We start from the raw sequence: 13,992 nt of genomic DNA, 5'->3' as shown, positions 1-13,992 counted from the left end.
GGGATTGAAACACCGGAACGGCTGACAAATTCTACTGAACTTGAGCAATAACAGACAAATATTTGGACCACGCTGTTCGCTGTATGAGGCGAGTCGAACACATCAGTCGAAGCAGCATAGGAGGAGGGCCGTTAAACAGCATCATCATCGTGAAAAGTGAATTGAACTTTCTCTGCTACTGGGTACTATGGATGTGTGTACGGGCTGGTTGTTTTTGAGTGTATGTCGTTACCCTGACTGGGGTAACTTGAGTGGAAACTTACTGAATGTGAGAACAACTCGGCTAATGCTCTCACCTCCGTGAGTGTGTCTGAAACCAAATTCTAAACTAGGTGAGCTCTGTAATGTAGTGAAATGGATAAATACTCCTTGGCCTCAGTTCGAAAATACTCCTACGGTCGGTGCGCAACAATCAATTTGATGGGAAGCTTTTCCATTCATATTCATTGATACAAACATCAAAGTGATGTTCCTATTAACTCTCTCGTATATTTGAAGAGAAATATCAAACAAGAATCATGCTTCCATCTGGTGACCGTCCTGCCAGATCCACGTCTGATATAGCACAACTCTTTAAAACGCAGGAGGCCGTTTGTTCGGCAAAGCAATCCCTTGGCGATGAGACAAAATGAACCCAAGGAATTATAGGAAAACAAAAACGTAATTCAGAGCGATGCATAATAGTGTAATTATTTCTCCACGTGATTTTGTCGATGTGCAGCATAGTTTAGTCGGACGTCCCACAGTATTTAGATTTTAGACCACCGTGAAGTAATATTTGGCTTACAATAAAACTGACATTTCTTATCCAAAATGAGTGTCACAGATAACTAACGCGTCCCATCACCTCTCGATATCTCAGTGTGTTCTCAGGTGGAGTTTGGAATCTTTCTTTCTCGGTGGATAACTACAGTTGCAGGCTAAAACACGTCGACTCCCCAAAATCTGTCAGTCATGCATTTGGGACCCGACAGAATTCGACGTGTGTTCCTGATATCCATATTATAACCCAATATCGGTATTCATCAAAGAGTAACCGTTAATTCTAAAACCAAATCGGTGGGATTAGATGTAGGTTTTGACATTTCATTTGTTTGCAAGAGCATGAAATCTTTCTCAACGTGGGATTTCACCAAAAAAGCGTATCTTTTACAATGTCACATTTTATCATCCCTTCTCAAATTTGACTGCCCACAGGAAAACATCGTGATAAATAGGCAAACATTGATTTTAGTTCACTTCGCCTTAGTTCCAGTCGGTCGACCCCAGTTTATTTTTGAAAGCATATTCAACACTTATGACCGAAAACAGAAAAAAATGGAGAAATACCTCTTACTTTGTCGCACAGTGAGTCGCTGCTTGTTGTGATATTTGAGCAATGAAGAAGCACTGATTATTTATGCGACAAGCTCAATTAGTGCATCTCTCGTTTAGTAATTTTTTCAACTGAATTTGTTGCTCTGTGGCTGTATATTATTTCAGTTTGTATGGTATTCAAGATATCGCAGTATATTTTCATTTAAGAAACCACCCAGAAGATGCTGAAAATTGTTCGGCAGCTCCCAAGCGATTTTGTACTTATTGGGGCTCACCGGTTAGGTGCCGTCCCCGAGTTTCCGTCAACTTTATGTTCTACTTGAACCAAGGTTTCTGGCCCTGGGACTCACGTGTTTTTGAAAGTTTACAACAACTTTAGGTTCGCAACGTGCAGCTTATTACTTGATCATTCATGCACGAATATATTCGCCGAGTGAGTTTGGGGCACGTTTGAGTGGTGCGTGAGAATTGTGACACTTTATTAGGAGCCAGTTTACGGTTTTCGAAAAGCTCTTCCACGTTCCCTTTCGCATCTTACTGGCTGCAGTTTGAAGTTAGCGATCACGAGGAAAGGACCACGCTGAAACGACTGATTCCCGCTAATAGAAACATATTAACTCATCACGGGAAGGATGTGAACGCGACGTTCCTGCTGCACAGGTCCACGAAAAAAAAACGAAAACCTCTCGACAGTGTACTCTCTGATTATTCATTGAGTTAGGTTCAAAGTTCGAAGTATTGAAAGTATTCGGAGTCAACCTTTCATCGGATATCGTGATGGTGCTTTGAAATACTTTAAGCAGATATTACTCGCACATTTTATCCGGAGGAGCATATTTCGACCACTGTCAGAGTCTGAAAGATGGATGCCAACCGCATAAGAGCATCATGCGTTTCATTGAGAAAACCAAGTATGAGGTAGTAAAACGGACTTGAGCGATATCGAGAACAATGAATAATCCAGGACATCGCTTGTGTAGTTGCAAGCGGCATACATATGGCCAGTTCCATCCTCCAGCTGCTGTGTACGCCCCTGAGCTTTCTAGTCTTATGTAATTACAGTGCGACAACCAATGCTAATTTTTGGTCATGCGACTAATTCCAAATATTTGCACGCCCGAATCGCCTGAATTAGCCTGTCCATTTGATTATCTGTAGTGAGAGTGGATAGAGGAGTTTTTGATGAGGATAAGCCAGTTTGTTTTGAGAAGCCTAGTTTTTACGGAGTCGAGACTCGCTAGAGTTTCATTAGGTACAAATTGCTGATTATTTCCAGTACGGAAAACACAGCAGTACACTGCATCTCGAGTTCATTTGACGGACGAAGCCTTCATTAAAACTTCCCTAATCAGTTCACATCATATTCACACCACATGTAGATCACATAAGGAATAACTCACCTGATGGGCGAAACATCCACTTCAAAAGTTGTCATTCGAGGAGCCGGTCAACACGTGGCCACGTGACAGGGATTGCGTGATTGAAGGATGAGTGATAATCTCCTCCGTTGTTCTGCTGGCTACGAAATTATCTAGTCAGATGCCCGTACTCCCCATCAGAAACAGCCTGGTTTCTTGGGCGTGAGATCATCTCAGTCGTTCATGCCAGATAGTTAAAAACGCACGCGCTGTGAATAGCAGTGCGAAGAACACGCCGGTCTCTCGTTAGTCAGTTTGCTTCTTCGCTAAACAGGGATGCTTTGAGAAATACAAGCCCAGCCGGACTGTCCTCTGTTTCGTGCCAGGTTACAAGTGCAATGTTCACCAGATCGCCTTCCGACGGTTGTAGGCGGTTGTAAACTATTATGGCTCTTCACAGTTAGGAATTGGATTTTCAGATCGGTGCTCGGTTGTATATGCCCGGCCATCGAACCCAGAAATCCGCCCGCGGAATGTTCTCCTTCTGCATCAAGAAAGCGTAGTGTTTCGCTGAGCCAAGTAAATAGAATTTCTTCAAGGCTATTCTGTCGATGACCACAGATCGATTTGACTAAGTAGAATCCTTTAGATTCTACTTATGGTGAATTCATACAGGTACTCGGCTCAAGTAGATTTTACTGCGCGATACATTGCATTCTGAAATACATTCTGGAGTACAGTGATTGTCTAGCGATTCGCTACAGCGTATGTTTCCCTCACAACTCCATTTAACATATTGGAAGTCCAGATCAGTTTGCGTTTTTATACGGTGTTGATCAAACCGCAGATGTTAGTTGATAGAACGAATCGAAATTTCGGTGACAGACGTGTATACTACTGAAGATGCGTGTATTTATTGATCAGGTGTTAATGGACTGCCAGACCGTGGTAGATTCGCTTCGAGTTGGTGGAAAAGTAAGCTCTTCAAAAGGTAACTCACGGCAGGAAAGAAAACGTGCTTATCAAAGGGCTTAATTTCAATTTCAAGCATGCTAGTAATGTAGATTATTTGGCCCGTCTCGAAGCGACCTTCAAATCCGGGGATTTCAATGAAGAAACCCAGAAAGCGATATGTCAAACCATTGTCCCAGCTATCACATGACACAAAATTACAAAATTACAGGGGAGGAATACTGGAGAATGAAAGCTGGTAACTCAGAATGTGCTCGATTCTACGGATTTCCAAAGGTTCACAAAAATGGTACCTTTATGCCCAATTGTCTCACTACCAAGAACACCCACATACAACTTTTCGAGAGAAGTACGGAAGTGGCTAAAATATCTCACCAAAGGGTCCCAATATGCGACCAGCAATGCTGAACAATTGTTGGAAAAACTTAAAACCGTGAGAATCGAAAAATACGAAATAATGGTGTCCTTTGATGTAACTTCACTGTTCACATCAGTTGATTTGATTGCAGCGCGGACGACGGTCGCTGAACTCCTGGATAACCGCGGAAGCGCCAACGGAGCGCTCGAAAAAAAGAAACATGTGAACTACCAGATGTGTGCTTGAAAATCTACGTTGAATTCAATGGAGAATATTATGAACAAATCGAAGGAACGTCAATGGGGTCACTAACCTATGGACCCATCGCAGAATTCACAAAGCAGGAACTGGAGCGAGTCGTACTACCCGATATCAAACCAAAGTTATGGGTACGATATGTGGACGACACATTTGCTATTGTAAAGAAAAATGAACTGTCACGAGCGCAGGAACTGCTGAACAAGTGTCCCGACATTCACTTCTCAAGGGAAACGGAGAAGAACAACGAATGGGCGTTCCTAGATGTGCTCATCACAAGGACAACAAACGTCCAACTACAGATTGAAGTGTATAGGAAAAAAAGGCATACAGACCAGATTCCGAATCACCACAGCAACCACCCGGAATGTCACAAGCGGAGCTGTGTTCGAACCCTATTCAAGCGGGTGGAAACAACAGAGACGAAGGAAAATCAAAAAAGAAGACTCTACGAGATATTCCGAAATAATGCCTACCAGAGAAATTTTATAAGGAGGTGCTCACGAGACCACAATCAAGCTGATCCGTCAACACAACGCGAAAAGAGGGAGATTACGCTGGCGGGGATGACTGCACCGCATCTACAACGACATGTAATTACAATCACCTTCAAGCCTACAAACACGTTGAGAAGAACTCTCTCGAAACCAAAGGGAAGCCTGGATGCAGTGAAGAAGACTAAAGTGGTCTACAAACTTAAGTGAAACGACTGCGACAAAAGCAGAGAGAAGGAGAAAACTTGCTACCAGAATACATGAACACAAGCTTGTCAGCAGAAAACATGATCCAGTGTCGCTTGTCTCAATTCACGAAGACAGAGAAGGATACAAGTTCAATTGGGACAATGTTCAAATACGTGCTTACGCAAGAGCAAAACGGGAGCGCGAATTTGGCGAGGCGTGGTACTCCACACAATAATCGATCAATAAGCACATCGACATTGACCCAGTCTATCAGCCGTTACGAGCAAAAGAACCACACAATCACGGGACTCCGAGCCAAGAAACTTGACGACAACCAACGGTCTAACTGGACCACCAGAAGACAATCACTAGAAACAGAAGGCCCCTGAATCAACCAATCAAGCGAACAAAACTCACACCACAAAGCATGAAGAAAACGGCTGAGTCACAAGAGAACATTCACACAAGGAACTGCCGAATTGGATGCACTCAACGGACCAACCAGACACAGAAGATTGAGACCACGTCAGATTTACAAGGGGCCAATAAGACTACGTGAAGATCGCTTTTGGAACTACCATATACTGTTTAGATGTTATATAATCACATACAGATAAGGAGGAATTCACCCATTGAACCCTGCACTGATGATGTCGCCTCGATTGGTGATGAAACGTTTGCAACCCAACTGCCAAGCTCGGCGAACAGACCAACAACCAAGCAGCGCACCAGAGCTATCTACATTCCACAACATTGCCAAATCGATCTTAGTTTACGACACACCCCTGGGTACAGCACGTGGTAACGCAAAATGGTCGAAAAGCGCGCGTAAACGATGGCTGACCAAATTGGTTCGACAAGCCAAGGGTTGAAAGTTTATTAAGGATTACAAGTGCTTTGAGCCAAGGGTTGAAAGTTTATTGAGGATTACAAGTGCTACCAAGTCCATGAGGTAGCATCACCAGGATATCCGACCTTACGGCAAGGTGAGCTGTTATTGTGTCCGGTTGAGAGCACCGCCTTATTTCTTGAGCTCAGGTTTCCCGAAAAAGCACTGATTCACCCAGCGACACTACATACGTAGAGTGCTCTCGTTGCACTGGTTGTGAGGCACGTTGAATGATATCTTGGCGTCAAAGAAATTTAAGCTATGAATTTGAAACCGGTTATTTACTATGCAGAATGACGTAGTGTGCTAGATTGTTCATAAGTGGCTAATATGCTTCCATAAACAAACGAGATTTGAGCGAGTAGAACTAAGGCGAAATGAACTAAAAACATGCACACACATAATGAGTTATTCTCATGTGGCTTCATTGCGGAAGGTAAAATCAGACAATGACTGCTTAAATGTGCCCTTTCCGCGGTTATTCTTTTGAGTTGAAATCCCCAATCATCTACGTATCGCGCCGAATGTAATTTTGGGAAAGCGGATGCATTATTCAGTGGTCCTCAAAACTGGGTTAACAAATCAATATCGGGAACAAGCATCGGGCTCTTCCAGAACTTTCAAACACGACTGAGAGATACGAAGTAGAAGCCATTTCTCCACGCCCGAGACTGTTTTTAAACGGTGGGATGTGCATATTAAGAACAGTTATTAACTGACTAAGGTCGGAGAGACATTCCACAGGGAATGTAGTAACTCATCCGATGGCGATGGCATTAGTTCGACATCATGAGGCGTACACGTAGGCCCCTAAATTCCAGCTCTCACATTTACTGGCCAATACGTGTCCAAAGTAGGTGGAGGAATTAATTGTAACCATTCGCTTCACTATTAACCAAACTGTGAATAATTTGATACCTTCCCATATACATTAGAAGTGGAATTATTGATACAGTGGTTTAACCAAATAGATCTCCACAATCTGTTTGGAAGACATCCGACGAGCATCTCCGTATCCGCCTCTATTTCCAGCATCAACTCAAACGCAATATCTGGATGCAGTTAGAAAATGGAATTTTTGAACCTTCATCAAAATCAACGATTTTGTTCATCATGCAGCTTAGCAAAATGAATGTGCCACATTGTTGTTCGGCAAACAACCCTAAGTCTATCAGGATCATCACGGGTTACTTTTGGGATGAGTTAGTCCGGCTCATCCGACGCTATGTGGGGACGCACCCAATTGTTGTTAAACGCAGACAAACCGCGGAAGTGTAAAAAATGATGCAAAAAACAGCTGGATTACCTATACCTAATAAAATTATGCAGAATGCAATTCCGGGGCACTGTGTGTGTCGATCTCTAGGCAACAGGGAAATCGAACAGCTTTATAATAAATAACTTACCAATCATTCTGAGATAACATCGTCGAGATGGGACTAGTTCAACTCGTAGGAAAAAACGGGAGTTTGCACTTGACTGAGAACGAGCGGTACAGCAAAGAAGCATGATGTTGTTTACGCACTCGTTAAAAACGATTCGATATTGTTTACTTGTGCCCGATTAGCAAATAAATGGATAACACAAACCCAGTCGTTTCGAGGTTGATCAGTACGACAGCTGTGATGGTGGTCGCCAAGTAACTTTACGGCCGCTTTCAAAATCTAACTGGTGAAGCAAAATTTTACCGAAGATTAGTTAGCTAGCTCAGCTGCACACAAGGTTGAGTGAACTTCCAGAAATCATACGAATATTTTGAACAGTTGCACCCACATTCTGATTCCATTTTCTATTGCGCATGGACGCATTCATGAACTCTGAGTCAAGGCGAATAAATGTTGTGTGCCAAAGATTTAGCGTCCCGAATATTTTCTCAGCCGGCTTGTTTTCTGTCAGTGTCCAGTCCCTTAAGCAAACAACAAACAAGTAGAAACCGAACACACTCATTCACACAATTATTTTGTATCTAACTGAGAAACCCTATTTACTCTCTTATTTATCATTAACTACCTTCTTCGTTCTCATGACTACACTGTGTATATCATTATTTCCACAGGTAAATTCGAAGAAGCTAAACCCATGAAGTGCAAGCACCTTGTCTACAGCGTTTTCCTCATTAGTTTCAGCGGTAGAAATACATGTATCGGATTAACTCCAGACTGATCGTGACTAACAAAACGTTGTTCTCGTCCTGTTGGTCTGCTAGGAAGGCTAGTATTTTTTGTGTTGTCCGAGCTGCTGTAGATGATTGCTCGGGTTCAATCTAACTGAGGTTTTACACGAATTTAACCAAGTCAATGAGAAACAAATGCCCTAAACATTCGACGAATAGACACCGTTCTTACGTAGGAACTCCACTCAACACTTGTAGTTTACTGATCGTGGCCGACACATTGTCATTCGTGGAATTTCCCTGGTGATGGTCACCCAAACCATTAGAAGTAAGGGAACAAGGTTGGCTATCTCGTCCGAGTTGAGAATACAGCCACGGAGGTCATCGTTTAGTAGTTTCACGGCGGAGCGCAAATCCTTGACCGGTGAGCAACAAGCGGGATGTCAACCGGGTAGAGGCTGAGTCGACCACATATTCAGTCTCCCTCAGGTAGTCGGAAAACCCCGAATGGACAGCCGACCCACAATCTTGTGTGTACCTTGGTTCCCAAGGTGCCTCCGATTCTCCCAGTTACTCAACTCTGTCAACCCCAGTTGCTCAGTAGGGAATGGTTCAGAAATTTGTGAACATAATCCGGCGCCCATATCCACAGTATTCTGGTGTCGTGAGAGTGTATGGAGATCTCTCTTGATATTCCCTCACAATAACTGGTGTTCGACAGAAATATCTACTCTGTCGTCTCCGATTGAAATTCTTCGTCGATGTGATGATGGTGAAAACAAGTAGTCCTCCAAAACTCGGGCGCTTTTGGTGGGAAATTGGTAGATAGGGTGGGCACAGACAGTGCCATGACGTTAATTAAACAAGAGTATGGATCTCAAGCCATGCTGTGAAAAATACTGACCTTACAGAGCTGTCGGTTGGTCAACGTTGAGTTACACGTAAATCGCATAAAGTCAAATCGTTTGAATGGACGTTTATCAACGAACCTGATACTTCGAATACTATAATAAAATAACAGAATTGTACCAACCTCAAATTGTGAGACTGCACCGGCTTCTATACACCTGTTTGGGATCTGCTGATTACCATCGGGATCCCAAAGTCCGCACCAAGTCAAGGCAAACTTGCGACGAGTTAGCCGAACCCACGAATAAGCTTAAACAACAGGCGCGACGACAAGGTTAAAGGGTGTTTTACGTTCAGGTCATAAACTTGAAAGGCGGTGTGGACGCGAAACCGAAACAACAGAAGGCGAGCGTACACAATATGAATAGGAGAATAGCATCGACAAAATTATTCTGCCGTTTGTCGGTGTTTTTTATGGACCATCAATGTGCAAATTCACGTTTAATAACATGCAGTCTCTGAACATTTTCACTGGAAATCAAGAAGGAGCACTGGAGTTGTCAGCACCATCAATAGTATTGGCAATAATATCATTATTAATTCTCACACAGGTGTGCTTCATGAATTTAGTGCACGAATGTCAAACCCTTTTTGCCAATTATCGTCAATCGTGTTGTCAAAGTGTTATCATTTTCATCGGATTTCATGAGTTACGAATGCCGTGTTATAGTACGAGCTATATTGTTCTAAGGTTGCAATAATTAGCTTCAGCAAACAGCATTAACCGGTTTGTGACCAGAGATGCCTCAAAAGCATTACTGGATTCAGAAAGCACCAACGAGTTCGAGATAAGTAAAATCAGGTAGTTGGCTGTGCGGTGGGTACTTCAGCCGCGGAAAATATGAACCAAGGTGAACTACGGTGGCTCAGCCATGTGCAACGCATGCCTAATCGTTGTCCACTGAGTGATTTTGGCGTTCCTCACTCAGAATGGCGCAAACTGCGACGTGGACAACTCATGAATTGTCAGAAGGGTGCTAAAGATGCAACGAAGAGTTAAGTGCTATTGATGCGGCCCCCTTAGAGTGAGGTGTCCCCGTGACTAACCGGCGCTTGCAACAACTCGCAGATGATCGATGTCAGTGGAACCCGTACTGTCAGCCTCATTTTAGACAGTCCGATTGAGCATTTGGATTTGTAGGCACTTCAGAGTGCCTGTCAGAACCAGGTCCTCTCTCTCCACGACTCCGTCCTCTATTTCCCGGCCTATGGCTAAGGTTTGTGTTTGTGTCGGTGAAGAATCAGTGTCACGCATGATGCTGTTATCACATAAATACACATATTAGCACCTGAGTGTGCTTTTTGAAGGTCCACGATCCGAATAGAACTCTCACGATGCGCTGCTAAATAGGCCAAATATACGGAAACGTGGAGACGGTTTGACGTTACTGCGGATAATACGCTGTATGATAGCGTCAAAAACGCCGAGGAACTGCAGAACATCGGAGTGGAGAGCCAAAAAATTATTGTGCCCAAACAAGATGACCATTTGTCGCTATCATCATGGAGATGCAAAAGTTTCAGTGAACTTTAGAACTTAGCTTCTTGAGTGCTCTCACAGTCCACTGACGCCGCTGTGGATGCTAGTCTAGTCGAGGAGATATTCAGCTGACTTCACCCCATTGGATCGTATCATCCAAATGTTGACAGACTTGTTATTTGGGTTCAAAGGCTTCCTAAAATGGTTCATTTGAGAACCCATCATCATCATAAATCACCAGCATCATAAATCTTTTCTAGGTGCAACATAATAGACGACTGTATGTGCACAGACCCCCACATTAGCCATCCCTAGTCGATAACATCGTACCTTTTTCACGTAACGCAATCTGGGGCTACTTGGCAGCTGGTAGTCAACACCTAATCCTTCTGACTTGTCTTGCCTTTCCACCGTAGAAATGGAGATTATTGCCACACTTTCTCTCGATTGGGGAGTTAGATGCATCTGTATCATGATTTTGTTACTTTGCTCAACACCATAGTGGCATGATTGTATGTTCCGGAAGTTTGCCAGAAAACTACGCAATCCACATTACCTGGTCTGCATAAGTAAACAACTTTTAAACCTGGGATAGCAGCAAAATTTGCGATGATTTTCTCATTTATGACAAATACACAGTCATGTGGGCCACATTTGTCAGTCAGAAGTGCATTCTTTAAATTCTTACGTAATTTGTGATGCAACAGTGAAAACACATTCAAACATAAATGGAATATTTTGATGGAAAATTTCAAAGTTTTCCCATTTATTCAAGTGTGAACAATGATGTTGCTACCCCACGATCACTCACGATCTTGGAATTTTGATGGAATCTTGTTTTTGTGTCGATAACGCACCTGGACTGGTCTATAATTTTATTATAACGGGCAGAGGAATTTTGCAAAATGAATCATGGTAACATGAACTTTCCAACGAAAACTTGAAATTTACTGATTTTAGTAGGAGACTAACACGTGTAGTCCGGATGACACAAACTAACTTAAATCGTTAACTTGGATGCGTGACTTTGGAAATATAACTTGAGCAAAAAACAGTTAGTTAAAAAGGAACCACGTTTGAATGCTAATGTTGTATACCTGTACGGGTTACAAAAGAGATCCATTTACTCGGGACATTGGGGTTTTCCGAACCACTGAGCCAATATAACTCAACGTTAGTCAAGTTTTCGAACAGTGTCATTTTCTTTTTGGCTATTAGTCTCAAATGTTATTTTGCAGCCAATATCAACTAAGACGTAAGTGTGAGCAGGGTTTCTTAGTGTGATTTTTGGGAGGTGAAAAAATACAGCTGCCACGCTCGACGGCGCCACATGCGAAATATTTCATGACCCCTGGTGTTCCGCTGTTATGTGAATGCAACGGAGCAGTTTGACGGCGCAGTAGGTAGGCGCTTTGAAGAGTGAAGCGTATATCGAATCCCTTTTGGTTTCCCCGTTCTCTAGCTTAGTAGAGCCACATTATGTATTCGGTAAAAGTATTCAACGTTAGCGCACCATTTGATATCGGTTCAAACCTAGGGAAGAAGCCAAAAACCATGTGCTGAAATCTTGAATTCGTGGTCAGTTCTGATGGTTTCAACAAGCTGTCGGATTACATTTAATAGGACTTCGTTTTTACAAAGTGCAACCCTGATGAAAATTCTACAGGGAGGCGCTGACTGAAAACAGCGAGCCCTCTCATTACCAACAATCATAATAAGGGACAGTCTGCTATAGAAGTGTAAAAGTAACACGGACTTTTTTCCAGACAAACAGCCTTTGCGTTTTAATTCAATCGGCCATGCTCCTTCCCATGAGAAAAGGATGAACTAGAAAGAGTTGCCTATGAAATCCACACATTCACTTCATTCATTGGTTGTATAATTGCCGAGGAATTATCAACCATGGTGGGAATACAATCAAAGTTGTTGAAGGATAAGGCGTCTACAAGGAATGTAGCACTAGTAGCTGGATTGAAGCTTTTGTGTTCACATGGCCGCACCTCTGAGCGAAGTCAGTTTACGCCACCAAACAGGCTGTTGCTTCATGCTAGGTACACTAGGGAAACCCACCGCACACCGTGTGTGTTCAGACCACAATTGGAGCTTCCAGCATGGGGTACCTAGAACAAGACGTTTTTTACTGCTAAGGACAACTGGATGTGTCATTGGCGCCTGGAAATTATTATTCAAGGGCCTCTACACCCCCCAAATCTGAACGCTAGAATCTGCCCACTACGGTTAAAACATGCATCATCCAACTATATTTCAGCGTCTGGAAAGCCGTCCAATAAAATAAACCAAACGAATTTCTCTAAAATCGCAAAAAATTTCGAAGCAAGTTGCAGTTCCAAATGCTTATCACTCTGACAAATTGGATAGGAGAAACCCCTGCTTGAAAAATTGCTTTCATCTTATGTCGAACAATATTGTATACCCAAGATGCGCCCCCCAGTCCTCATGCTTGTTGAAACCTACTGATCATCGACTTGATCATGTAGGGGGCAGCGCAGTAGATTGCAAAATGTGTGGATTCTGACACCACTGTTTGTGCCGATACAAGCAAGGTATAAAAAAGTCTGGAATTACAATAGATGACGGCGTTTAATTCCGTTGGATCAAAACAAGTTTCCGTAACCAATGGTAAATACTGGATTGTGAAGGTATACACTAGAGTTGATTAATGTCAGTTGTCGATATAGCATTGTTAGAAATTTGGAAAGGGATTCCAAGTTGATGCAGTTGGTTAGTAGATGTATTAACTTGCGTAGTCAAAAAGACAAGTATCTGAATGAAGTGTGGAAAAGCGAGTCTGTTTGTGCAAATTCCACTGGTGAAGGTTAGGATGATAGGGGCATATTTACCTGGAAGGGCCCATCTGAGAACACGCACACTTCGTAGGGTTCCATTGGAATATTCTCAAACTTTGAAAATACGCTGGACGGCTGTTTTGACTGCTGAAAAATAAATAGTTGGAATAGTTTAGCTTGGTTGAGCTTGATGGAATCAAATTTCATTTAGGTATTGACACTGACGTTTAAGTTCTTCTGTTGACTATGTTATAATGTCTAAAATCCTGGTTTTAAAAATTCATTTATTATTCTGAAAACTCGGACGTCAACATATACCAATCTCAGTTATTTAAGAAACCTAATTGTGTTGTAACTTCGTTCCCAGAATAGGATAAACCGCTTCTCCTCGGGTCTTTGAAGTATTTTCTAAGATGAGCACATTTGTGTCCACTCTATGAAGGCATCCCTTAATAAGGGACCACTGATGCCGTTGCGTCACCACTGGGCGAAAAGACAGTAAATTTGTTTGAGCTACTTTGATGGGCTAGCCAAATTTCGACTAATTACTTATTCGGTCATTCAAGGAGGGACCCATTGAGTTCTTGAGTGAACCTACATAGAGGAACAAAGTGGTCTTCACGCCAATGTTTAGATGCAGGTTCCTAATTGTGACATTGGATGGGATGTCCAATTGAGCAGCGGAATTTAGCAAATGGTCCTTTTTGGGAGCGGGTAAAGAGGTGCTTCAGGAACTTGTGGTTTGAAGATAGGTTTCTGACGGCTGAGCAAAATGACCCCATCTCTGGAAGCAGTCTTGTTTTCCAGTTAAATGGCAGTCCCCCTTTTTGCTTGTGAGAATGTCGTCT

The 13,992-nt window shown here is 42.7% G+C and overlaps 1 protein-coding gene across 1 annotated transcript in view; it reads right to left on the bottom strand.

Moving 5' to 3' along the window:
* Positions 1–13,198: 13,198 nt before the first annotated feature.
* T265_15646 (hypothetical protein) overlaps positions 13,199–13,992 on the bottom strand; it is a gene marked incomplete at both ends in the record, with an annotated part of 13,842 nt that continues 13,048 nt past the window's right edge. Inside the window, one exon of the mRNA XM_009178856.1 lies at positions 13,199–13,291. Within this exon, the coding sequence (XP_009177120.1) occupies positions 13,199–13,291 (93 nt within the window). The remainder of the gene's footprint in view (positions 13,292–13,992) is intronic.

The sequence above is a fragment of the Opisthorchis viverrini genome, assembly GCF_000715545.1.
Source record: "Opisthorchis viverrini unplaced genomic scaffold opera_v5_694, whole genome shotgun sequence".
NCBI classification, from domain to species: Eukaryota; Metazoa; Platyhelminthes; class Trematoda; order Opisthorchiida; family Opisthorchiidae; genus Opisthorchis; species Opisthorchis viverrini.
Note: the sequence above shows the minus strand (reverse complement) of the source record. Positions and strands in the feature narration are given on the sequence as shown.